At 40.8% G+C, this 26,717-nt stretch overlaps 1 protein-coding gene across 7 annotated transcripts in view; it reads right to left on the bottom strand.

Annotated features, from left to right (window-relative positions):
* The window catches only part of LOC124156605 (dystonin), a 614,708-nt gene that overhangs the window by 120,406 nt on the left and 467,585 nt on the right, over positions 1 to 26,717 (bottom strand). For 6 of the 7 annotated variants that reach the window (XM_046531247.1, XM_046531246.1, XM_046531244.1 and 3 more), the window contains 11 exons: positions 11,137 to 11,300; positions 10,561 to 10,676; positions 9,877 to 9,980; positions 9,168 to 9,383; positions 8,584 to 8,714; positions 7,742 to 7,999; positions 7,025 to 7,229; positions 6,786 to 6,914; positions 5,271 to 5,510; positions 1,580 to 1,821; positions 325 to 553 (listed from right to left, as the gene is read on the bottom strand). In XM_046531247.1, the coding sequence (XP_046387203.1) occupies positions 325 to 553; positions 1,580 to 1,821; positions 5,271 to 5,510; positions 6,786 to 6,914; positions 7,025 to 7,229; positions 7,742 to 7,999; positions 8,584 to 8,714; positions 9,168 to 9,383; positions 9,877 to 9,980; positions 10,561 to 10,676; positions 11,137 to 11,300 (2,034 nt within the window). The remainder of the gene's footprint in view (positions 1 to 324; positions 554 to 1,579; positions 1,822 to 5,270; positions 5,511 to 6,785; positions 6,915 to 7,024; positions 7,230 to 7,741; positions 8,000 to 8,583; positions 8,715 to 9,167; positions 9,384 to 9,876; positions 9,981 to 10,560; positions 10,677 to 11,136; positions 11,301 to 26,717) is intronic. The other variant, XM_046531245.1, reaches the window with a different exon arrangement.

The raw sequence follows: 26,717 nt of genomic DNA, 5'->3' as shown, positions 1-26,717 counted from the left end.
AAGATGATTTCACTTTATGATATCATTGTCGACTTTGATGATGTCTTAAGTGCCAAAGCCATGGTCAGTTAGCAGTTAGTTGGGTAATTTGTATGGAGTGTAAAAGAGTTAATGTTTCAACATGAATAGCCAATGAATTCACAAATTCAGTGCTTATACACTTTTGTAAGTAAAATTATGTCCTACGAAGGATTTTGCTTCATGAATTTAACAAATAATCTCGACCACATCAACAATTTTTGGAGGAGATTAATGCTAAACTTGGACAACTCTAATTCTGAAGTTGAGATGAGATGCTTGCTGAAGCATTTGCTAGGAACGAACCTTAAGCTGGTTGTAGTTGCAGATGGCAATGACGGGGAGGGGTCTGGTGATGGGCTGTCGACGCTGCTTCAGAGGCATCACCTCTGCACTCTTCTCCACGAGGCCCTGCACAATGTCACCACACTCGTTGAGCTCATCTCGGAGCTCCTGCATTCCTTTGAGGAGACGCTCACCCTCATCCAGAGAGAACTCAGACTGACTGTACACCGAATTCAACTGTTCGTCTCGCCTGAAAAAACCAAAATAAATTATTGTAGGCATGCATATTCTGGCAGATCTCCTCTCATGCATCAGTTAGCTACAACAATATTTGAAATCAGGTTTTGAGCCCAATTTCTTTTTATTAACCAACACAAATACTTGAGAAACAAAATCTTTCTTGCATATTAAAGTGATTTCCACATCTGTGTTCAAAAAAGTCGTTCAATTCCCTCGTCTAAACGTAAGGATTTCATTGATGAGTATTCTCACAGTAATATTGATGAAAGTTGATTAAAATATCACAGAATACACAAATGCATGAGCAATATGAGACATGGATACCTGATTTTCATGAGGCTAGACCATAACTCTCTAGGGGCAAGGAAAGCAGAAAGTTTTGAGGACAGGCTTGAAAGACAAGAGAATTTGCAGCAGTATGAAAACGATCCAGGGGCAATGGGATTCAAAGTGGATAAGCCAACAGGGCACACCCCACTCAGTGTTGTCATGGTGCCGGAACGCCGTTCCAGCACTGGTTTACAAAAGACATAATCATCATTTAACAATTTTTATCCATTTTGTTGTCTCAAAATTTCTAATATATACATTCGTAACCAAAACAAAACATTTAGTTATAAAATGTAAATAATGACTTGTAATTAAAAAACACACACTGAGTAATATTTCACTCTTAAAGAAAGTTGACAAAAGTGCGTTCCGACACTGCTAATTTTGCCATGAAGTCACTCATCCAACTCCCCTATATCCCACAAACCGTTTTCTTCATTGATAACATTAATTTTCATTTGTTTTCAGTTTATGTACTGTTTTTTCCCTGAATCACTTTGTCCCACATTTACTGGCTCTTTTATCAAAATTCTAATCTCCACACCCTTCAATCTAGAAAATAGGTACTAATTCCGATGCCCCAGACCATGGGGAAGCCCAGAGGAGGGTAGGTTGAATCCCATGGCTAAGCCCACCCATCTACAACAATCATGGCACACGTATGTATGTACAAACAGGAATAAAGGAGCAGAAGGGAATAACTCACTTTGAAATCCATTGCTCGGCATCCTTGATCTCATTGTAGAACTGGTGGTAGAAATTGGCATGGCGCAGGTGAGTCTCAAGACAAAGAGTCAACTGCAACAGCCAGTTCCACTGTGACTGCATCGCATTCATGTATGCCTCAACGCACTTGAAGGCAGGATGGTGCTGCAAACACAATGCCTCTCCCCTGTCCTGAACGGCGCTGAATTGAATCTCTCGCTTCTCAAGCTCACTCATCAGGGACTGGAACGTGAAAAATAGCTGCTTAGTCACACACACACAAACTCCACACAAGGCTAACTCATAGAACTTCCAGTAGAATAAACACCAATAAATTCACCAATCTTCCAAAAAACTTTTTTACAAGGGTTTAATCCATCAGCTGCGTGGAATGTACCTGTATGTGTGTAGAGGCAATGGCGGGAAAAACAAATTTGTAGGCTTGACTGTCTGTTCTTACCTGTTCCCCCAGCCCCTCCACATATTCTTATTCCTTGAGAGGCATATTTAGGGGACAAAACTCTATTCTAACACATATGTTTCCCTCCCTCACCATCTAGCATTCCATCACCATTCTGCACAATGAACTACAAACTTTCTTCACAACTGCCTACACATGATGCATTCTGCTATTCTTACTTGTTGTGCAAAAGTTTTACTGGATTTCCTTGGTGTTTAGCATTGGATCGACCAGAAAGTGACCTTCAAAACTCCATAAAATAACAGTTTAATAAATCAATGTCCATAAAAACATTTGAAATTTCCATGAATAGAAGTTGCACTAATCTTTTACCTAATGACCAGAGGCCGTAAAACCTCAACCAGTGGGAACAGGAGGGGATCACAAGGCTCGTCCACAAGCTCTAGCCCTCTTCAGGGCTCTTCAGAACATTCACTGCACAGGGGGGAAGACTTGCCATCTAGCTACCACAGCTGAAGTCAATAAATACAGTCAAAACCTCCACATGCCAACAAATGAATATTTTCTCATGATTGAGAAGGGTTAAATTGACCTCCAATGAAAAATTAGAGCTAATTGTAGCCTTTCCTCAAAAACATTATCATTTGTAAATGTTTGCCTTTGGTGGGGATGAGAAATAAACTGCGTATTCATCCATAATGAAGACAAGAATAAATTGCTAAATTGTCATGATTTTACATATGTATTTGCTTCAGGCATGGGTATCATAAAAGTTTTGATTTACAGACCTGGCTTACTTAATGCCTCATGTATTAACAAATTATCAGGGTATTTGGAAACTAATTCTCAACTCAGTTGTAACTTTTTCAACTCAAAATTCCCAATTATGTACTCCTAAACCTAATTATTACAAACCAGGACAAAAAATGTAAATATTATAAAATGAAAAAGACCAAAAAGCAGAAAATTCACAGCATATCATGCCTTAAATTGCATTTCAACATATGTATATGAGATAGGGAGATATGATGGGATAATATTTTTCTGATTAACTTTTGCTTCTAAAAATGCCATATCAATGGAATATTAAGGCACCCAAGAGGGATAAAATTACGTTAATGAAGGAAAGATAAAATCTGGTTAACTAAATTCATCAATGAATCACAACAATTATTAAAATATGTTTTTATACCAATTGACCTGATTTCTTAAATACCACTTCATAAATGTGGCAACAGATGGAATAAAATTTAATTGAGGTGCACGACAGGCACTGAATAAAATGAAATAGCCATGAAAGAAAAGCACAGATATATATTGCCATTCACTTAGTAAGAGTTTGCAAAGAGGAAAAATCAAGTTAAAGCGACAGGAAGAATGGCAACAATGAGTTATGGCTGTAAAAAGCAAATGGCTGAAAGTTCAAAGAAGAAGGAAAAGAGACATCAAGGTGTACTGAAATAATGAGGAAGTCTTGTTCCCCACTGAAAGAAAAAAAAGACTCGTTCACACAGCAGACAAAGCGTTGCACATAAAGACACGACTGACCTTACATCCAGAACCATACGTAAACTGGGTGAGGAGGAAAGGGAAGGAAAAAAGAAGAGTTACACAATATGAAATGGTAACAGGGTCATGCAATTACGTACTACACCTTCACAGTAACTTCACCGAATAATTGGTAATTACAGGAAAAAGGTCTCAGGGAACATAAATGTAGTCACCAATTACAAAAGTAATCCATGTGCAACTTCAGGCATGTAAAAACTAGATTATATGTATGGACATTAATTCTCTTATCATAAAAAATCTAATGGATTCCTTACTATGTAGCTCATTGGATCACACATGAATGAGTAAACAAGAGCACTAAATGCATCACGAGGGCTTTTTAAACCAGATGATATTCCGCACAAGCCCGACCGGCAACCGGGAGGTTCTGGGTTCAAGTCTCAGTCATACTGCATTTTTCCCCTCTGATTTCTGGATTTTCCCATCTGCCACTGCACCGTTGTCCACGTCCTCTTAAAATCATGCGTTCCTATCACTTTCTTTCCTACCCTATGAATTCATAAACATGTACACTACGGATAGGATGTTCGAATAGTCAAATCACCGAATACCTCGAACAATTAGCTTTTTACACTGATCGATATTCGATGACACAAAGTTATCAATTATTCAAATTTCGAATACACAGCACAGATCGTCCATAATTCTAGTTAAATCCATTGACAGTGGTTGGGTCTTACATGAAGGTTTTAACATTAGGGTGGTTAAATTCTTTAATAATATCTTTGCGAAAACTTATCATTAACATTAAGCATTATAACATGCATAATGCTGATGACTCCATGAGAACAACATTAAGAAGAATGAATGTATACTTTCAAATGCTCGTGATATTGGCTTTTCCTTTTATGACTCCGTTGCATGACGAAATATTCGTTTAACATATTCTAATTTGAAAGTAATTGTCAATTCATTACTTAATTTAACATTTGCAATAAACGAAAAAAGCACTATTAATATAATAACCTTAAATATGCATGTGATAAAAGCCAAAAGAATTGCGGTGCTTATCATGCACGCAAGTTTGATGTACCCAATCGTGGATGATAGTAACGTTAGGATTTAGGTGACATATTGAAGTAGAATGACAGGCAAAGTATTCAGAATTTTTTTATTGCCGTTTGTATTTCAAATGGTGGAAGAATGCATATTCAGTATTCAGTATTGCAGTACTTATTTGATATTCGAGTGGGGTATTCGGGAATAAAAATAGGTATTTGTACTCGACATTCGAATTCGAGAAAAATGCCATTAAACCCATCTCTAATAATTACACTAGATATATTTCAAGCAAAATAACCCATGTTTCTACCCATGAAACTTATACCAAGCATTTAAACTTCAGTCAAAATAAATAAAGAGACACTTTGAAAGACGTAGGTTTCTCCCAGGCTGGTGTCACAATAGGGTAGATAGTACCTACATGAGTAGACAGCTCCCGAGAGCATTTGCATTACAATTTTTCCCATTGAGTTAACGTAGGTACCTGATTTCAATGTAAGTTAAAATGGTTATTTGATAAAAACCCATTGAATAAACAGAACTTAAGAGAACAGAAAGGATTATTAAAAAATTGAATGAATTTTGAATACTCCTCCAATTTCCCTGAATGAATGCAATCATGAAATGAAAATTTATGTAGTGATTATTGATTGCACAAATCAATGAGAATACCCAAGTGAAACAAGTGGGTACTCACCTCATAGTAATGTTCGATGGATGGAATGTCAAGGTTCTTATCGCTCCAGTCTCTTGTCACCTCTGTCTCCTCCCTCTCATTCAGCCAGATCAGTTCGTTTGTGGCAGATTGGACAAAATCTTGCAATGATTCGAGATCCACGAGCCTCTTGTTTGAGGTGGACAGTAGGTCAGCATAGTGCTTCTGCAGTTGTCCCAAATGTTGCATATACAGCTGCAGCTCCTCACCATGGAAGTGACTCTGCAATACAAATAAGCATTGACACAACACTTTTCCAAGCAAACGTAAGAGCGATTATCAAAATTCAAAAAATAAATTGCATCAAATTAGGGGAAGAGGAAAAATTACCAAAAAGAAGATATTCAACACAGGCAGAAAAAATCCATAGCTCAGGAAGAAAACTATGGCTTTAAGTGTAATGGCACTGTCAGTACACTATGACAGGTGAAGGAAGAGAGTAAGGCTAGTGCCTATTGTGACAATTTTTCAGTTGGCAACTTTCATTCACAAGTTTGATGTTTCTTCTTCAGTTGGTGAGTGGTGAGCTGCTTCAGTGCCATCTATTAGAAACTCTGGCAGACCCAAGTAATGGGTTTTTCCATTCTTCTAACCCCCACCGCAATTATGGTGAATCTAAGCGCCCTGGTAGCACTACTGGTAGAGCACTTGCCCAGAAAATGAAAGGTTGTCGGTTCGAGTCCAAGTCAGGTTACATTTTCACCCTCTGATTTCCAGCTTTTACTATCTATCACAGCACCACTGTCTTTGTCCATTTTACTTTATCAATGACATGCCATTCGGTATGCCGATACATAGCCTGATTATTTCCATTTAAAATGCTGGAAGGAATGTTAAATGTATTAATTTGCTAACTAAAACATCAAAATGGCCAGACGCATTATATAGTAGTAATTTCCTGAATAAAACATGCGTTACCATAACAAATACATTAGAAATGCTTAACCTGTCATGTTGATGCCATTTCAATTTACTACAATCTCAACTCTACCACAGACTATCCTGAACTTCTATTCCTTATGAATTTCCCTCCTGCCATAAGCGTTCCACTCCACATTATACCCTACGTCCCCATATTATCAACTCAACTCTTTTTTCACTCTCTCCCCCCTCACTCTCCATCATTCCCTTCTCCTCCTCTGAACAATACAATCACTCCTTTCCTCCTCTAACGTGTTCATCATAAACTCAGCTCCATCCCAACTCTCTGATCACCAACAGCATCACTTCTTATACATTTTCTTACCAACTGCTCCATTACCTTTGCTATACATTTTATATGTATTTGTTTTACACATTTGATTTATAGTTTTGTCTTGCTATCAGGCATATTGGATATATTGGCCATATTGCTGAATGTGGAAATTACGATAAAATAAAATTAAAAAAAAAACAGAATGTATGGATAACATGGAGCCAAGTCTGTGCTTACTTCTGCATCGAAAGCATTGGAAATATGTAAATACTTTGTGAGAGTGAAGAAGAATTTACACCAACCTTTGCCTCCACACATTGTTGAACACGGGAATGGTACTGTTCAATCGTTCTGTGCTCCCTTTGGTGGGTTTTTAGTTCTTCAGTAACACTTGGAAGATCACTGCCATACTCGGCTTCTTGAAGTTGTTTCTGCAGAAAAATGACGGACATAAAATGAAGCGCAACTCATGAGAATGACAGTCATAAAATCACATTCACAATGGCAAACTGCCCAAATGACTTTGAGGCACAACGCTTACCAATTTGGTCAGGACCCATTCCGTGCACTCTTGGAGTTGCCGGAAATGCCGATTCGTCTCCACCAGTCTGGTCTCGAGCACGGTTCGTGTTTGCCTCGTGACAGTCCTCTCCTCAACGGGGAACGAGAGTGACGCAAGCACCGAGATGAGCCGCGAGTGGAGCAGGGAGCGCAAGTTGACCCACCGCTGGTGGAGTTTGGTCACTCTGCAATCAAACCACCACAACATTTTTAAGACAAATGACAGAGAGAGAAAAGACAGGCATTGGCATGAGCTGGAGCAAGGCTTCTTAAATTAAAAAAACATAACTTGCTCACAAAGATTACCACAGCTTGAAGCAAAAAGGCATCAAAATCAAAAATTTAAACTGGAAAGTATGTTTTCAAGTCTTTGCTCCAGTTACCATCCACTAAAAAACTGTTTGGTAAGCTTTAAATAAGTATGACAGAAGAAAGGCTGGCAAGTGTGCTGCTATGATTTATATTAATATACCATTAGAATGGTCTAAAACTGAACTTCTGGTAAAATACTTAAATGGAAATTATTTCTGCTTACTGAATAACGATTTAAGAGTAATGGATTTTCCAAACTATTAAATCCTTATTGGACTGAATTCTATGGCCACAAGCTTAAAAAAGAAGTTTTTTTTTCATTGAAACCCAAGCAATTAGACCAAGAGCGATCCTCCTGCAATGGCATGGAGCCACGCAACCTCACCTCTTGTGCAGCTCAGGTGCTTGCGGATATCGTCCGTCCAGCAGAGACTGCACGTCATTGAACATGCCCTGAATGGCATCCTCCACGGCTCGTATGTCTCGCTCAAGTGCATCCACATTTGCTTTGGCATCCAGAGGGTGCAGACGGTCCAATCGCCGCGCCTCCTCCTCAACACGCCTCTCCAGGTCCTCCAATTGGCTCTCACACTGTTTCACTTCCCTGTGGACCTTCTCCGCCAACCTCTGCAACCTCTCCAACCTACACAACCAAAGACAAAAATCATATCAAACATTGCCATTCACAGCACCAAAACCTAAATGATCATTTCCTTAACAACATAAAAAAAACCAATTAGATCAAGTAATGATTCATATGACTGCAAGACATGGACAGCAGTTAAGGATATACAATGGATTAAGGGTTTGGAAGAGTGGTTGAGGAGAAGATTGATGAATTGAATCACTTGAGCAGAAATAGCAAGACATGAAGAAATATTGACAAGAGGGGCGAAGGGAGCGGGCAGATTAAGACACTCATCCAAGGCTAAAATTATAAACCTACCACATGCAAGCAAAACTACCTCAAAGAAGGATATTTATGAATAACTCCTCTTCTGATAGCCAATGAAATTGACGATTGACTGACCAAATAATTCATGCAATTACCAATTGATATTTTTTTAATTTCTTTTTTACACCAAAATCATTGCAGTGCTAGATTAATTGTAATTTCCATTGAAAAACACCTCATCCGTATCCTCAAGCAGCAAAACACATGTTGGGACAGAGGAAAATGAAGAATTAAGTCATGTTTACAGTGGGGCTGGGTCAACCGCTACGTACCTCTTGATCTCCTCTTGGATTGCCTGGTCTTTCTCCTGATGCGCCATCATCAGTCGTGTCCAATTCTTATCAATAGCATGGGCATGCAGCTCAGGAGGAAGGTCAATCTCTCCAATCTGAGAAAAGTAATTCTGAAAAAAATGATGCCAACAAGTCATTCCACAAGCTAAACAGACAGCTCATTTCCATGAGAAAGAAAAATAGAGCAGTCAAGTAACAAGCACTTTTGTTCATGACAGCGTTTATTGGAGCCCTCACTATGTTTATAAATACAGTTTTTATGAAATATGAGTTATTGAGAACTCACTGCAAGCATTACAATATAAAACAAGGAATTGCTTTGAGTCTTATCCACCTCTTCAGCAAAAAGGAAGTCGTAATGTGAGGAGAACTTTCATTGCTGCACGTCACGCCAACAAACTATGACCAAGATGATCACTCACATTTAAAATATGATTCAAAGCGTTCACTTCATATCTGTGCGCAGGAAAAGATCCCACTGAATAAGCAATTCCACCCTAGGATGATAAACAAGATGAATAGAGGAGAATGTTGCACATCTGTCTGAATAGAGTTGCACTCACCTCTAGTTCCTGGAACATCTGCGTGAGGCGCTTGCGGTCGTGCAGTCGAGGGGGCACCTCTTCATTGCGGAAGCGAGCCGACTCGGCCGCTGCCTTCTTCATTTCGATCAAAGTCGGGGGGAATGTTCGATCAAGCATCACCGAGAGTTTCTCTCGCATCCAAATGTGTAAGCTACTTGCTACCTCACGGTACTCCTCCAGTCGCCGCTGAGAATCCTAGATTTAAATAAACAATTAAAATCATCCATCAGAGAGGAAAAGGGCATACCTTAGAGGGAAGAAAATGAGTCGACAATGACTACTTCCTCACTAGATACTCATGGTATGTATTTCCATGACTGTATGAAATAACACATCTCCCAACATAACATATAATATCTTTTTAATCAAATCATCAAAACAACCCAGAGACTTTTTCAGCTATGCACTGCCATTCTAATTCATATTTAAAATGCATTCCACTCCTTATATTTTCAACTCTGGATTGTTAAAATGTTATCTGCAATGGTGATTCACAATATCAGCTTATATGAAGGAGGATGTGTTAGCGTCATCTTTAAACATGAGATATGTAATTGAATAATATATTGCAGCTTGAACTTCAGGAAACTGATTGGATAACAGGCTAAAAAAGGCTTTATCTGCCTCAAACTAATTGTCAGCCATTATTTGAATAGCATCGCCCCTGAATTGAGTGCAAGGTGCTTACCGGGTCGTAGAGAGGGTGAATGGGAGGGGGCTCTGGGAAGACATCGTACAGGGAAGAGATGTAAGTGATGAGGGATTTCTCATCCGGCTCCGGAGTGTCAACATCTGTAAATAAAAGAAAGTTTCACTCACACTCAGGGATTCCTTGGAGAAAAGCGAGATCATGATTCAGTACATTCTCGTGTCACTTTTGTCATCCCTAAGATTTGCAAACAAAGAATAACTCATCAACACAAAGCAACAACAAATGCCCACAAGAAACAGGTTGTCCCCTTTTTAATCATGAACTGATATCATTTTTTAAGATTATGATCCCCATCTAAAACTCACAGTTTGGCAATAAAAGACAGACAACCAATCTTGCCATGAGACTTGTGAAACATTAAAAAAAACCTAACAGGGCAATAGGGTTTTGTGGACAGCCAACTCTTTCATCCAATGAACCATATTTCTATTTAACTTTATCCTTTGGACAATACAATGAAATTAATATTCATATGAGTATCAAGGATCTAAAATTATTACTCAATTACAAAAGCCTTAAGGCAATAAAAATTCTCAGCTGCTTCATGATACACAAAGAGCTTGGTCACACAAGAACCGTTTCAGAAATCCAAAGAGGAGATGAGCCTATGAGAAGTGAAAAATGAACACAAATGTAAGAGGAATTTTGGACGCAACGTACCCTCTGGATCCAGGAGCCTTGTGACCCCATATTCTCGTTCGACGACGTGGAACGCACTCTCCAGTCTCTCGCGCACATGGCGAGACCTTATGGTCCTCCACTCTATAAGGTCCGGCCTAAAAAAAGGAAAATGATCAATGTGGTTATTCAAATTACATACAGAAATAAGAGGCATTACTGGTATTCATTGTTTCAAATCTAGAGAGAAGAAACTTTTATACACAACATTGTACTACTCTATAGAAGAATATAAAATACGTCCAAATGATCCATTTCCCCTGTGTATTGTAGATACTGTGTATTGTCATACAAACAAGCTTGTTTTTTATCGTGAACTATTCATGCAATATAGTTAATTGGATGACTCCTATACCATGTAAAATATGGTCTTAGAATAATAAAGATTATTATTATTATTATGAAGTATTCAGCAGAAAATTTGCACCAGTGAGTGTGCAGGCTAAACATAACCATTGGTATTCATCTCGGTACTCATGCCCACTTCACCCATCACGAAAATCCTATGACCAATTTGTCATCAAATGGGGGTGAATTAATTATTATTCAGCAACTCACCTGTTCCTGTGTATGAGTGCATTGAATGCAAGACCATCCCTCCATGATGATGTGAAGTCCCTGACAGTAACTCCTGGATACTTGGCGGTGGAGCGCTTGGCCCATCGCATGAGTGCCTCCCTTGCAGACACGTTCGGCTCTTGACCCACGACAATGTCCGAGATCTGTTGAGGAAGAGAAAGAGTGAAATTATAACCTTATGGAAAAATGATGATAAATCACATCAAAAATATCAGGCATTCAATTTACTCTATGCACTAAAGCAGGTAAAAAGAGGAGGAAAAGAAATCAATGCAATGTTGACATTCAACATGAGCTTTGGTCAAGCAGAGTAAGTATGAAAGCTAAGTTGAGTTTGTCCCATGCGCAAAAACTTTATCTTCACCTATCGAATTACCACAAATATTAAAACACACGAGGGAAAGTTAAAACAGGCAGATGAAAATCACATAGCATTATTTTTGACATGCCCTTTCATCATAAAACATTTATAAAAACTTGGCTTTTAATATATTGCATAAAAAAGTATAAGAAAGCATGGAAAGTCAGAAGAGAATACCTTGGGGAACTGCCAAAAAAGAGTTGGAAGAGCTACCAAAAATAGATCTAGGTCAAGTACATCAACATAAGAAGTATGTCCACCTGTTTCCTTTCTCCACAAAGCGAAATACGATATGATTTAAGAGTTCCCTAAAAAATAGCACCATTCAAATATTTCGTATGAGATGTGTGCACATATGTACTTCCCTTCTTTGTTTAACTTTTCCTCTAAAAATATGAATTTTTCAGATTATACTCATGTCAGGAGCTTAGATTCTTGTCTGTGACAGCCTCGCTAGCAAAGTTCCCTTCTTTGACTCAACAAGTTTGAGGAGCAGAAAATTTGGCCGCGATTAAAGGCATACCACATTCTGAAGAGAACTTTGGCTTTCTAATGGCTATAAATTGAAGAGATTTTTATGGATGGATGAATAATGGTTGGTTCAATTTCCTGATTCCAAGTCTCTCCAAAGGCTCAGGTGAGAAAAAAGTCTAGTGATAGTGTTCTTTGAGAAAGTGGCATGAGCCAGCCAATGGACGAGAGGATAAGTGGCATGGCTAGACTGCTGAGAGAAAAAGTGGACCTCTGCCATACGCCCAAGAAGATAATTTGCCCTGTAAGAAAAAAAATCGAAAAATCCCTTCGCAACATTTGCTCCAGCCTCTCAAAGCGTAACTCTCACTTTCCAAAATTTCTGAAATGACATCAATAGTTGAAGAGTTGTGAGAGGACTCCAAAGAACTATTACTTTATAGGAATACGAAAATATTTTCCAAAATTTAATTAGCAAATGATGAGAATAGTTAACAAAGATAGGTTCTCGCCGCAAAAGAGTAAATAGATTAACTTTGAACAATAAGATTTCGCATGCTAAAGAAAAACACCATCCCCGTTCGAAACAGTCCTATAATGCCGCTGAACGCAAAACACTGGGATGCCCCTCTCTGAGCAAATCCAAGAAGATGTCGACCTCTTATTGAGAAAGACCTCTAGATGGCGATTCATTCAAATTCATGGGAAATCCTGCTACTTCGACTTTTTTCTCAGCTTCTTCAATTGGGAGAAGTTGACGATTTGGAGGATAAAGTACTTGGATACCATACGACGATTTGAGTCCCTAACTCAAAACACAAATGCTCTTCAAACCAACATTAAAAGGTTGCACTCGTTCCCGTTAAAAATACATGGAAGTCGTCCACGTTTGGTGGACCCAGACGAGATGCAGCTCGGCTTATCAGCTGCAGACGATCTGCCCGTGTCAGTCGCCGCCATGGTCGCCGCCAAAAGCTATGCGTCAAATGACATCAGAAAACAATAGCAAAGAGATTCAAGGTGTTTCGCTGGGGTTCGTTCCCCTTCAAAAATAAATACTTTAGGCTTCCATCTCGGCCAGTCACCGGAATTCATAATCGAGTTACTTTGGATATGAGCAGGGTTATCAAGGCATATTTTCATAAATATTTTCGAGCCGCCGTCTTCACATGGTTCCGTAACTTCACGATGAGTCGGCGTGGACACACACAGCAAAGCGCGCAGACACACAAGGGCAGTTGTGTTGCAGGAGGGGTGGCGCATCGGACGGAAGCGGAGGAGCAGACAGCGTCATTGCAATCAGCGTCAAACCCACCAAGCAAGCACCACTTATTTCTCTCTCCTTTGACCCATTTACGAGCCGCGCGCGCGACTACGAATCTCTGAAGAATTAGCTCAAAAGTATGCATCGAAATAGACAACGGGAATTTATCCGTGCGCAAACTATCAGAAAAAAGCACACATACCGCGTAACTATGAGGTGGGTAATCCAAATCATATCACGCGAAAAATATCGACTAACGAAGTAAAAATAAAAAATCAATAATAGCTTCGGGATTCACCTAGTGATACCTTTCCATTTCACTTTGCCATTAATAAAAAATTGACGATTGCAGTTGATTGTTAAAAATTTAGTTAATTACTTCATTTAAATGTTAATTTTATTGAAGTTAACTTCTATCTTTTATTAAATTTTTCAAACTAAGCGATTCAAACAAAATCTGGTTAGTTGTCGTTAAATTTTGGTGAATATCGATCAATTCGAATTTGGGCACGAAGCTCTTCCGATTGACAGAGGGAAAAATAAAATGATACCTAAGAATGTAGCAGGTTAGTTGAGCTTGTGCTTTTCATAGGCCTACACGAATGCATCCAAACAAAATCGGGATTGAGTTGATTGGTCTCCCAACGCATCCTCACAAGACGAAAGTCGACGAGACCAATCAAAGACGATGTTCGCAATGGCACGGCGGAATCCTATTGTGTATTGTCCACATCAAGAGTGTTGTATAACATGAGAAAGGGAGTCAATAAAAACCTCTGGCTGGCATGGAGGGATATTAAGGGGGCTAACATTCAAAGTAACGAATCAGTCAAATGCGCCAGTTTAAATTTAATCAGTAGCTTTTCACTTAAACTGGTTACTTTACACCGAGATCAACTTTGATATGTTAATTCTGTCCGGGCCCAACTGTGATGCATTCCGAAGGAGCAGCGGGTGCGGAGCGTCGATTGGCGTGGAATGCTTTGAGAGTGCGGCAGCACGCGGGAGATCGTTCCGGATGGGGAATAGGGCGGCCTCAAATGTAACCGGCTGGAACGAGGCCTCAGCACTCGAAGGAAAGAGAACACGGGGCACCACGGCTCTTCATCATTCACCACACCACTCGCCGACGCTTATATTGGAGGGACGAAAATACATATATTTATACTAAATCCGAACACCGTAATAAAACGAAAAAAAATAACTTGATAGAGGGGGTATATGTGACCCTAAACACAACACGAGAGCCGGCTGCCTGAAACAGGAAAAAAATCACGCTGCGAAAAACCTAGAATACGAAACACCTGAAGCTCAACGTAATACTAGCGATGGTTATTAGAGCTAGTTTTTGGCGATTACGGCGGAATTCCAATTGCGATAGCCACTTCAGAGAATGGAGAAGGTGAAATGCATCGGAAGTGGGAACATTTCGAGTCGCAGTTATATGTACGGCTGCTACAGTTACTTATGGAAACCTCGATCGCAAAATCGCACTCTAACAATATTCTGAGTAGGCGTACAAGCGAGTGAGGATCAATGGACTCCTTCCATGCAAAGTTTCGTGGTGCGTCAAGCACGCAGAAAATTCACCCTTGCAAGTAAGCCAGTCCTCATCGTTGTAGCGGTTCTTGATCTCATTAGGACCTAGAAGCCGTAAAAAAATAAGTTTGAACCTAGAAGGCGAAGTTAATGCTACTATAGTCCTTTGTTTACATCACAGTTTGCAATCGGTTCCTCGAAAAACAAAACTTCGTGTAAGTCAATTGCCGCGTGGCTCCGAAGAACTGAGTGCTATACCGTCATTAACAATATCAGTTTGTAAACGGAAATCACGTGATCGCAAACATCCTCGCACCTGATCACGGTCAAGGCTGTGAATTGATCGGAAGATGTATAAGGGGTGGCAGCGTGCTTGGGGGCTACAGCGAGGAAAAACTCATTCCCCTCAACCTCCCATTCCCACGACGAGAAGCTGTCGATGACAACGAGGAGAGCATCGAACGGCGTACCTCTTGCTCAACGGTCACAACTGAAACAAGACGTGACGGCGCCAAGTGACCGAAAGCCAAACCACACGTGATATGCTATACAATACCTATCTCGGCCTAATGCGCATAACACCAAACAATGGGATGATGGTCGCCATGAATGCACTTGAAGGCAGGCTAAAGCTAGTTGGGGACCTCTTAGCTTGTCCGACCACTATCTACTGCAAATGTGCAATATTCAAATTTAAGGATAGTGCTCCCTGAATTGCATAAATCTGTCGCATACGGCCCCAGTGCTTCATAATCCAGGTACCTAACAGTTGAATCCGATTTATAAAACCTTACTTTAAGAAAAGAATATATTCAAAGGGGTGTGGTGTCTGATGCATTGAAAATGAGCGCGATTCCCGGCGTCCAAACGCGCAACCCTTTTATCTTCACGCGGGGGGCAGCATTATCAGCATTCAATTGTTTCAGAGATCAGTGGCGCTGACACCGCAAGGATCGCGCCTTCGCATGACGCATCAGAGCCTCACCTGGTCCACTGCAATGGGTGGGAAGTCGCCCGGGTAGAACCACAGGGGACGATGCATGACGAGGCGCCGGCCGAGGCGCCGGTGGGCGGGCGGGCGGCCGCGTCGACTGAGATCAATATGGCGTCGCTGCCGTTGTTTTGATCGTGTGCGCGCTAACACGATCACGGAGGTGCGAAGATAAGATGGGTGGGAGGGAGATGAGATCGGAGGGGTATTCAGAAGACGCGACGAGCGATAAGAGTCCGTCTTCCAACCGGAAAAGTTACAATTCCACCTCGGGCGGAAAAAAGCATAAACGCCACCTAGCGCCAGCTGTCCTCAGCGGAAGGAGAGCAAAACGCTAAACAAATGCGTAACGAGGAGATTTTCTAAGCAGATTTAAACTCCACTACGACAAATTTTTATTGTTTCTTTGGTATTATTTCCTCCTATTGAAACCTTTGAATTTAATCATGCTTTCATTTATCTTCGTTGTAAAATTCACTTTCATGTTTCTAACGCCTCAAGGGCCAGAAATGCCCCACGTGATTAAATGTGAAGTAAATTGAATTAAACTTAGGACCAAGAGCCCGGGTTCACCTGCAGAGGTGGGCATAATGACAAGTTTTTCTCCAACAATGTAATACTCTTCTAAAATTGTCTCAGCACCCTTGTATCATCTACAAACTAATTTGAAACTAAGTTCTCACTTCCTCATATTACGACCACCACTCCGACCAAGGCGACCCCTTTACGCGCATGCCTCCGCTAAATACCCCTCCCCCCCACCTCCACTTCATTACATATTTCCAATCTTTCCCTCACTCTCGAATCGTCTCCAAAATAAAATCCTTCACCTCAAAATAAACTCACTCCATCCCAACGAATAAAAGCTCCCGGTTCGCTCGCAGCAGTTTTTAAGAGTCGCACCTCTTCCCTTCGCATTTTATTTTGTTCACGGACCTTCAAAAAAAAAAAAAAAAAAAAAAAAAAAAAAAAAAACATGAAGCTGGATTGACCTAAATGGTCAAAGGTCTTTTCCCTCCAGAAACAAAAATCCTCACCTCTCTTAATATCCTCCCCGTCTCACCCCACACCTCTCCATCGCTCGCGTAGCAACGCACGCTTGTAGTCGGGAGGTATGACACGGATTTGGGACCAGTCGTCTCAAGGGAGTTTTTTTAATTGGAAAATTCAATCTCATTAACCAGCATGTGATATAAAAGGAAAGACCTATATTGGGTGACGACATAGCCTCCCGAGATGAACAGGTCGGAACACTATCACTTCCATTCAGCAGTCCTCCGCGAAGCGCGGGAAAAGGGCTTCCAAATTGCATTCTTACGGCACGAGTTCGTTAAAATTGACCATCAGGTATACATATATTCGCTCGCTTCATTTTACAATCCAATTCAATTACATTCATCGTACTTATGAACTAAGGGAGAGGTTAGTGTTACTGAAGACGGAATTTTAAGCAACTATCACAATGTAACAATAAAAATCTTCGTCGCTTCCGACGGTAGTCTCATTATACTTATATGGACATGCACAAAGCGAGGCGTTATACTTTGAAACACTTGGTAATCACAATTCGGATCTTCCGTCCCGTACCATTTCATCGGGTGTCGATTAGGATGCCCAGGACAGTAATAGCGCGACATTCGAAAGCTCGTCATGCGGAGAGGGGAGGTGCGAAAACCAGAAGGAGGTCACCGCGAGAAGAAGGTCGCAAAAGCAAAAAGAGAAGCTGCGTATGTCGCTCGTGCGGCGGCGGTGGCATCGCAAGAAAGGAAGGGGGCCGTAAAAGCGGATGATTTTTCGGTGCCAATGAAACCCCGAAAACGAGCTGATGATAAGAGGAAACCTTTTGCTGGAATGGAATTGCCTCGCGGTTCGTAAAGACTGAGGCATGCACTAAGATATTAGACACATCTCCCTTATAGTAGTCCTCAGAATACCTAAACAGAAACAGTGAGCTCAAGGTGGCTGCGAAGTGGCCGAAAGCTAAGAAAGAAAGTGCAATAAAAACCCCAAATTAAAAATCATTAGAAAACTAGTAAAAGTAAATCAAATACTTCTTATTAAAGTCCTGATCAATCTTCAACTTTTCGCCGATATTTCACGAAAATTACCACTCCTTATCTTCCTCGATTGAGATGAGACGTTCGAGATGTGGGTTTGGAAAACAAAGGAGAAGGTGAAAAGGACGAAGAGTATGAGGAATTATGGAAGTGCTGAACATGGTGGGCGAGGAGAGGAAACCTCTAGATGAGTTGTGGAGAAGACGGACGGATGGATTACTGAGTGCAAAGGGGATGTTGAAGATAGTGTTAGAATGTTGGGTACGCAAAGTAGATGAAGGAAGAGACTGGGATTCATAGATACATATAGAATGAAATGACGACAATAGTGTAAGGAGAGGAGGAAAGCCCCTTGATGAGTTACATGCATCCGGTTATTAAGGATGGAAAAGGGAAAAAACACGCAAATGTGAAAATGTAAGCTAAAAGGGGAGAAGAGTGGAGATCTGCGTCAAAGCATTCTTAGGACCAGCTGTTGTAATCCACTATCGGTTTTCCCGGTGCATTGAATGAAAATTCATTCAACCCAGCAGTAAAAATGAAAATGGACTACAATATTGTATCCAATCACTGCGAAACCCCATAAAAATCACCGGATTGCCGCCTGCTGACTGGATGACTTAGAATGAAAAAGAATACCCCTCACTGTGAATTGGAGAGTGACGTTAGAGTGGAGACAGGCCGCGGCAATTCGCATAATGCCTAGCAGCACGTAAGTCTACCTTAACCGGAAGAATGCCTTTAATAATGCTGCCTGAATGGGGATCTTGGTCCCTGCTGGGTTATCGCCCGTGGTGATTGAGGGTGGAGAGAGGGAGGGGAGGGGAAGTTAGGGTTGGGTGGAGTCACCCTTTTCTTCTCGGTTCTTCCCACGTGCCATTTCCACAGCGGCTCCATTTCGTTTGTGCGCGGCGAGACGATCACCAAAAACGAAACAATTCCGGAATAATAATGAAGGCATCTCTCTCTCTCTCTGTCTTTCAACTCAAAGCGAGGAAGTTGGAGCAGGTCGCAATGAGCAAACAGGAAGGACTTTGAAAGGTGATGCGCTCACGTAGAACCCATGGCAACCTCTCGCCGCCATCTCTAGAGCAACAGCCCTCAAGAAGCCAGGATTCTTTAAAGAGTACAGAGGAAGAATTCTCGGACGAAAAAGAGAAAGAGGGATGTTATTTCGCGCTCGTCAAGCCAAACCTTTAATACGCAGCGAGCATACGAGATCAGGCGCATCAAGATTTCATCAGTTTACCTCATAAAATACAAACGAAAGCGGCGCGATTCCTAAAAAACTGCTACAACCGAACAGAAAACACTACACATGTTTTTGCACAAAGTAGTCTGAGGGACGATAAAGACTCGGAGACTTCGCGCTAGCATTAGACTGCTTAAGCAATTAAAGAGTACATAAATTTCAGAGCGACACGAAGGAAATCACCTGGGAATCCAACCATATTTATAGGTCTGACGGAAACGAATAACTGAGAGAGATATTTTGACGAGACGATAGGCATGGGAATTCGTTTTTACCCCGATAACAACAAGATTTGAATGAATTCCGGGGAAAGGTGGGACTCAGTACTCGCATCTCCTTTTCCCCTCCTTTTTTGTTGACGGCTGGTGACCTAGCACTCTTAGCCACCCGCCGATCGAGGCGGCTAGATGTAGATATAGACGTGTAAAAAGAGATCCCAATGCGGCTGCGCAGAAGCTAAAACCCGAAGACAACATCGACTCCATGAGACTTAGGAGTGATGCCGATATCACTGTGGAAACTGGGAACTATTGTAAAGAAATAGATTGGACGCACGAGGATACAATCTAATCCTCAAAACTAGTAATAACTTCAGATCTCGACACCTTTTGTTACGAATTTGACTGCGGATATGCGTTGACTACCACGTATCACGTATGAGTTATTAAAACAAATATTAACGACACCAAATGAAATAAATAAGGGCTTCGCCACGCTATCAAGTAGGTATAAGAAATGAGAGAATCTCATCCGCATATTTAATAGGTTATAGTCTTTTCCAAGATACCACAGCTTAATTTCACTGTAGCTCACGTAATCAACATTTATGCTATCTTAAGGCCAGCATCGAAGTATGAGGAGGGGTTTGTTAAAATCATGAATTCCATCCTATTATTCTGAGAACTTGGAGAGCGGCATGTTTTTTCGTCAGTCGATGAAGTATGTACGACCAATCAGAACAGCATATTTCGAAATATACAGGAAGTAGTCAGCACCTTCTTCTGCCGGCAACAACAATTAATAGGACGCATCACTTACGCTCGATTGTTCATAGACGTTTTCAGGGCACCCAACTTTAGAGCTTTGCTAACAAATCTTTGCCTGAATCTCAAGCTCGAAAGTTTTTTTCCTCAAAGATGCAATGATTTTATACAGTATGAGAGAAAGGAAGGTAAGTGTTGTCGTGGGTTTTTCTCCGCATCCGGTTAAGTTTCGAGATGATAGCGTACATTTAAAGCAGTCATACCACGTCGCAAAAAGAAGACAAAAAAAAAACGAGTGATGAGTCCCATCAATAACTGAGAGGATAAATAGTACGGAGGATTTCGCCGTTGTTTAATGACCGCATCTTAGGGTTTTTGCCGCGTTCACTCATTTTTTGGAAGGACAACAGTTCCGCGGCTGCCTCCCAAAAAATGAATCGACACCACAAAAGCCGGGAGCTAACTCACGGTGCGAGTATTCACACATGTGCGTCTCAAAGTGGCGGTGGATCTTAGAAAGTCGACAAGCGTCCCAAAGTGGAGCGACTGAAAGACTGGTGCGTGGGAGTGGTCACGTGACGGCGCAGCGCCGCTAAAAAACGCGCGCGCGCTAACTGAAAAAAATGACACGATCGCAGATAATGACGACGGCGGTGACTTCAACGCTCGACATGCACGTCCTGCTTTCTATCGAAACAAAAGAAAGAAGAAGGCTGGAAAGCGCTCGTCTAAGCAAGGAGGAATTCCTCCTTTACACACACAAAGCACGCCTGAAGCGAATTGGAATTTATTTTCATGCATTCGGAATACACTGGAACAAAATAATGATGGTGATAAAATGAGTGGAAGGAATGAGTGCTAAACGGAGTGGGAGCAGCCTCTAAAAATCCTTCAAGGGAGAAAAGGGACAACTCTATTGGCTACATCGTAATAATCAGGTGAATCATCGAAGAGCAAGTGGGCGGGAATGACGGAAAAAGATAAGACTCCTCCGAATGAAACACACACAAATGTACGAACATAGATACAGTGACTATGAGGCGAAAGATAAGATGTAAGAATTAAAATATGAAAGGGTTAGCTGATAGGAGAGATGAGTCTACGACATCGAAGTGGAATGTCTAGGACATAAGATCTCAAGAATGTTCACCCATGACGATGACTCAAAGTAAGAATAGCGAAGACGGGAAACAATGCAGATAAGATGGTATTGTTTTCGCGAATTGGCGCTTTCAGTAGCGTGACGTAACAGTCGCCTATGGAGCTCGACAAAGCTTTTTGTATTTATTATACTCACAGTTATCACAAGAAAGGAAAAAATGGCACAGACGACCCTTCAACCAAAAAAACCATCACGCTATGCAGCTTAATATGACCAGTTCAAGTCCCTCACTGAACAATTTTCAAACCACTCCATGTCAAACACACGTACCACGAACTCAGAGTTGTGAAAGTTGCCAAAATAAAAAAACTGAATAAAATTACAATAAACTCCGGTGGAAAGTTAGAAATTACAATAAAAATGTACTTTTCTAAAAGAATAACCGCTTAAATTAAACAAGCAACTCGTACGTTGAACGTTATTTTATCATTTAGGGCCAAGAATAATTTATTTAACAGTGAATAAAGTCGTTAAAATAAAATAAGTCATTACAATTAAATAACATTCTCATTTCAACTTTAGAATCGGACATCCGTCTCTTGCCCGAAAAAGGAATTTCTGCAGCTATAAACATATTTTCACATTGAGCTGAAGAAAGAATACCAGTATTGTACTCGATAAAGATATTTCTAGAATAGCTCGAGACATAGTCAACACCGCTAAACTCGTAAATATGTACTACTTCTTCCCCGTCTTGGAACTGAAAATGACTCTTGGCTGTTAGATGATCCTTATATTTCGACATAAATGCATCCATTCTTCTCCAACTCCCATACTATATCGCACACTTAAGACTCTGCTTCACTTTCTCCTTTTCTGCGGGACAAGCTTCGCGCACAAATTCCAACAGGCAAAATTAAACGAATAAAATAGCTTAAGCTAATTTTAAAATAAGCAATTTAAATTTTATGAGTTAACTTTTATAAAAAATAAAAGTTAAATCGAATAGTTAAAAACATTTTTAAGTATTTGCTTTAATCATTATTTTTAAACTCGTTAATTCCAAATATACGTTAAATACACCCACTTCCTTCACTAATTCATACAAGATTATTCACTGCTGTTCCTCACTTAGTCAAAATCATTTCAAGGCGAAAAAAATACAAAACTAAGCTACCACTCAAACTATATCTCTTTGCCGGAGATTCATACGCAATTAAGAATCATTCCTTTGTAAATAAAAGCACTATTAATATTCCAGCCTTTTATTTCAATATTAATAAATTAAATGAAACCTCTGCTGATACTACTTCCTATAGTATCCCGTAACGGATAGTCGTAAGAGAGTTTAATACTCCTCTCGATATCTATATTCTGCTCCGCCACTAGTACCCAAAAATCTTCAATTGAGGTCCATATCTATCGTGTGCTCAGAATAATTTCACTACCTCACCCCCTTTCGTCGCATTTATAAAATGTTTTCAAGTGCTGTACACTCAACGAAAAGCGAAGGGGCAATAAAAGTAATCCGAGGAAATGCCTTCATTTAACGACAACACTCTCCACCGCATTTGGTCACAGAGAAACTCGAGCTTCTTCACTCATTCGTCGTGTCGGGTAATACCTGGGATTTATTACCGTGAGCAATCAAAGTGATACCCCGAGGGAGTGAGAATTCTCAAGGCCATAAAATTTCGGAGTTTGCAGTGGGGTATCACTCGACGAGGAAGCCAGCAGTAACATAAATATCAGAGGAGATAATAGCAATGTGGGGAACTATCTATCAGATCAAATCTAGATAAATAGGAGAGACAAATAGAGATTTTTAAGTGATAAAATGTAACCATTTCAACATTCATCAACATGAAACAATTGGTTGTAATTAGATATTTTTTCCTCTTCCCAACCTTCCTTAAACAGCCGCAATCAGTTTCGCGCTAATGCCTGCAAACTTAACCACTGCTCCCCACATTGCTCCCAATGCTCTCCCAACTCACACGCCTCCGCTTATTTCAACGCTTCCGTTTGTTTTTTTAGACGAATTATAATCAAAAGTTTGAGGTATCACTAGGAGAAATTTCTACCTTCTAAAGAAAAATCTTTGTAAATTTTACTTGTGAATAATTTTTGACGCATAATTGAAGTACCATACTGTACCATGTACTGCGACGAAAAAATTCGTCCGAATTTCAAATAAGTGTACTTTACAAAGTTAGATCAAACATTTTAGCAATGATTCCAACAACCTAATATCTGGCCTTATCACGTTATAAATTGAAAGTCTTTGCGTGCCAAAGTGGATTGAAATGAAAGTGAAATGTGGCCGTGGCATTCCTTCTCCTCAATTCCTTCGCTCGCCATCCAACCGGCAGACGCCTCTGAAAACCCCCTCCCTCACCACATTCCCAGGCAAAACAATCCCTTATAATCCTCCCTCAACCCACCGAACCAACACCACCCCTCAAATACCACCACCAAATGCAGAGAGGGTGCAAACTACACTTGTAAAAAAAGAGCAACTGATCTAGCTTCTCACACGAATGATTTTAGGAAGAACTCACCGAAGCAAAATCAATTTTATCTTCTAGATCTATTGCTCTTTCGGAAAAGAAACATTGCACTGACGAAGATTACTCCCGCGTCGATGACCAAATGACATCGAGTCAGTCTTCACCAGAAGGATCTTGCTGACATCTGCACAACGAAGCAATACAATACCTGTCTGACGTCCTTAAACACACAAATAGGCACACAATTAAAGGATCCTCACAACACCCCGTGCCAGTTAGTGGAAATACATTACAAGAAACCCTTGATGTCAACATTTTACTGCGAGTGAAATAAAAAAGAAATCCTTAAAACCCCTTGCAAGCCACTGCGTTTCATATGGATCCCGCAAAGCACTCGTGTGCCCGTTTCTCCGCTTTAAGGATGAATCTTACATTCCCAAATCCGAATATTCCCCGCCGGTGACGAGAGGGGAGAAATGCAGATGGATGGCAGACGCAAAGCTCGCGTTGGTGGGATCGCCTTATTAACCTTCAGCAGAGCGGGGGCCGCATTGTTGGGCCACGCCCCCTTCGGTGGGTCAGCCACAATGGCCTCAGGGGGCCCTACGCGCACTCCTCCTTGCCCACGCGGGGGCCACGGAGGGCGATGGGGCCCATTGGGGGTCGAAATGGAAGGATAGAAGGCCACCCAGGAGACCCTGAGGGCGAGCGAATCCATTGAGAGGGTAGATGGTGAATTGCTGGTGAATTCGAACGAATGGGAATTAAAATGAACGAAACAGAAAAATGGAACTCTTCCAGATTAAAACGTACCTACACTGAGCCCCAAATTAATTTATTTTCACCACTTCGCTCTTAACGGGCGAATTCCAAGAAAAATAAATTTGTTTTTACTACTACTAATGATATCCATAACTTTCAATAACGCATTCAAAACCTCCCCTCAACCACTTCATTGACTAACTACGGCTTCATTTTAGGCTTTCCGTTTTCTCTCTTTGTTCAGAGACTTCTCAACAATGATTTAAGTGGAGGAATAAAGAGAGTTACATTGGGTGATGAGCGATCAGGTCACGCAAAGAGGAGCTGCTCCGTCACTTTCAAAAAGGAGGCAAATAAAACAGCGACCTTATATTGGAATAACTTCAAACTTCGGATATTGTCGCCTTCGTTATTGTTTATTAATTGTTTACACATTTTGCGGAAAAAAATTCAAATTCGATGTGAGAGGAGCGACCATTATTTGAGTTTTTTTAAATCCAGTAATCAGTATCATACAATATTCAATGCAAAAAATATAACACGAAATTTCCAGGGTCAGCGTTAATAACTTTCAGTTCTGAAGTTGAAGAAACATGAACAGGAAAAGCATTGTTAAAATTGCTATTTCAACGCCTAAATCTCTTCCTCCCGGTGACTCATATCGATTAAATTTTGCGGAGATATTGGAACTAAACAAAAGCGAGAATAACAAGGACCGCAACAGGCCTTAGGGGAGACACGTGTGTCAAAGAAAAAAATATGAGATGGAAGTTGCATTGAAAGAATATTGACTGCCACGAACACAACGAAAACTGATTTAGAAAGCATTCAGCCAGTGAGCATATAGAGGTCGGAAAGAGATAACTTAAGAAGAAGAGATATAAAGAGAGAATGCCGATGATGACAGTTACCTTTGGCAACATGATGACCCGGGGAATATTATATTAGTCTTTCTTTCCCGGTCAGACAAAACGGATAGGTATAAAGGATTTCGTAATTCTCCCAAACAATTAAGGACTTCGATGAAAGCCAAGTATATCTCGCCAAAACTTACAGTTGCAAATACGTACACACTGCCTCATCAACTTAGTCTCCCACTAGTTTGTCTATGCCTTTCAACTGCTTATAGATTTAATTACATCACATGTTGAATATCCTCATAGTATTCAAATTAAAAAAGACAGGCAAACATAGCTGATTGCTATAAAAAGTGAACAAAAATAGACAATAACGAAAAAAATGAATTATATTAATAAAAAACGTCAAAAATAGATTAACATGTGAATAATATTATGTACGCAATTGATTACATAGAAATGTTCTAAATCACATTTTTAAACATCAATTTTAAACCTCTGCTACCGCAACCAACACGCTACAAAGACAAATGCGAAAAATGATAATTGTATTGTTAACTGGCTGGTTTGTGGTGAGCATTGGTTAACAGACTACAGCACCTGTACAAGCCTTCGGCGCGACCAGTAATGAGGAGAATCGTCAAATATATCACAACGCACAATTAAATGTTTTGAATAATCCCCGCGCAGCTAATGACCGAACACCCCCCGTCACAGGCGGCTAGCGGAATAACATGCAGATGCAATGTAGATGTCTTGGGCGCTCTGAATGTGCTGTTTAGACGTGTAGGCGGAGGGAAAGAAGGTGGATGGAGCGACCAAAGGAACCAACCGCATGCAGAATCCAATAGAGATCCGAGGATCAACGACCCGGGATCACGGTGCCACAATGAGGAGGGGGAGAGAGGGAGAGGGAGCAGCCGAGTTTGAAGGAAAGAAAGGTCGTTAGAAACAACGGTCGCAGCGCGGGACGCCCCATCGCCCATCGGCGGGCGTGCAAAAAAAAAAGAAGGCATTCATTCGGCTCGGAGCGAGGCTCTGCGGAGCCGGCCGCACGCGCGCACTCTTAGTTGGACGTCACTTCTTCTGATAATCAGACGTGACGCTGTCGGGATGCGTGCCCAAAATAGGCAGAAGACAACGGAGAAAGAAAGTGTCACGGCTCTTTAGCTGAAAAACTCCAGGGTGAAGGACAGCAAACCCTCTAGGCTGCATGCGTTGCTAAGGATATTGGTTTCAACGTCACATACACCATGAGGTACGAGGAGATCAGGTGTACGATGGATGAGGTCTATCGTGCAGTGTCTTGAAAAGACTGCTACTGAAATTCAAAAGGAAATAACTTGAAATTGCGTTTTTGAGGGATTAATCGTGAAACTTGAACGGAAATTAGCGAAGCTATGCAGCGTAT

The sequence above is a fragment of the Ischnura elegans genome, chromosome 3 (assembly GCF_921293095.1).
Source record: "Ischnura elegans chromosome 3, ioIscEleg1.1, whole genome shotgun sequence".
Lineage (NCBI taxonomy): Eukaryota > Metazoa > Arthropoda > Insecta > Odonata > Coenagrionidae > Ischnura > Ischnura elegans.
Note: the sequence above shows the minus strand (reverse complement) of the source record. Positions and strands in the feature narration are given on the sequence as shown.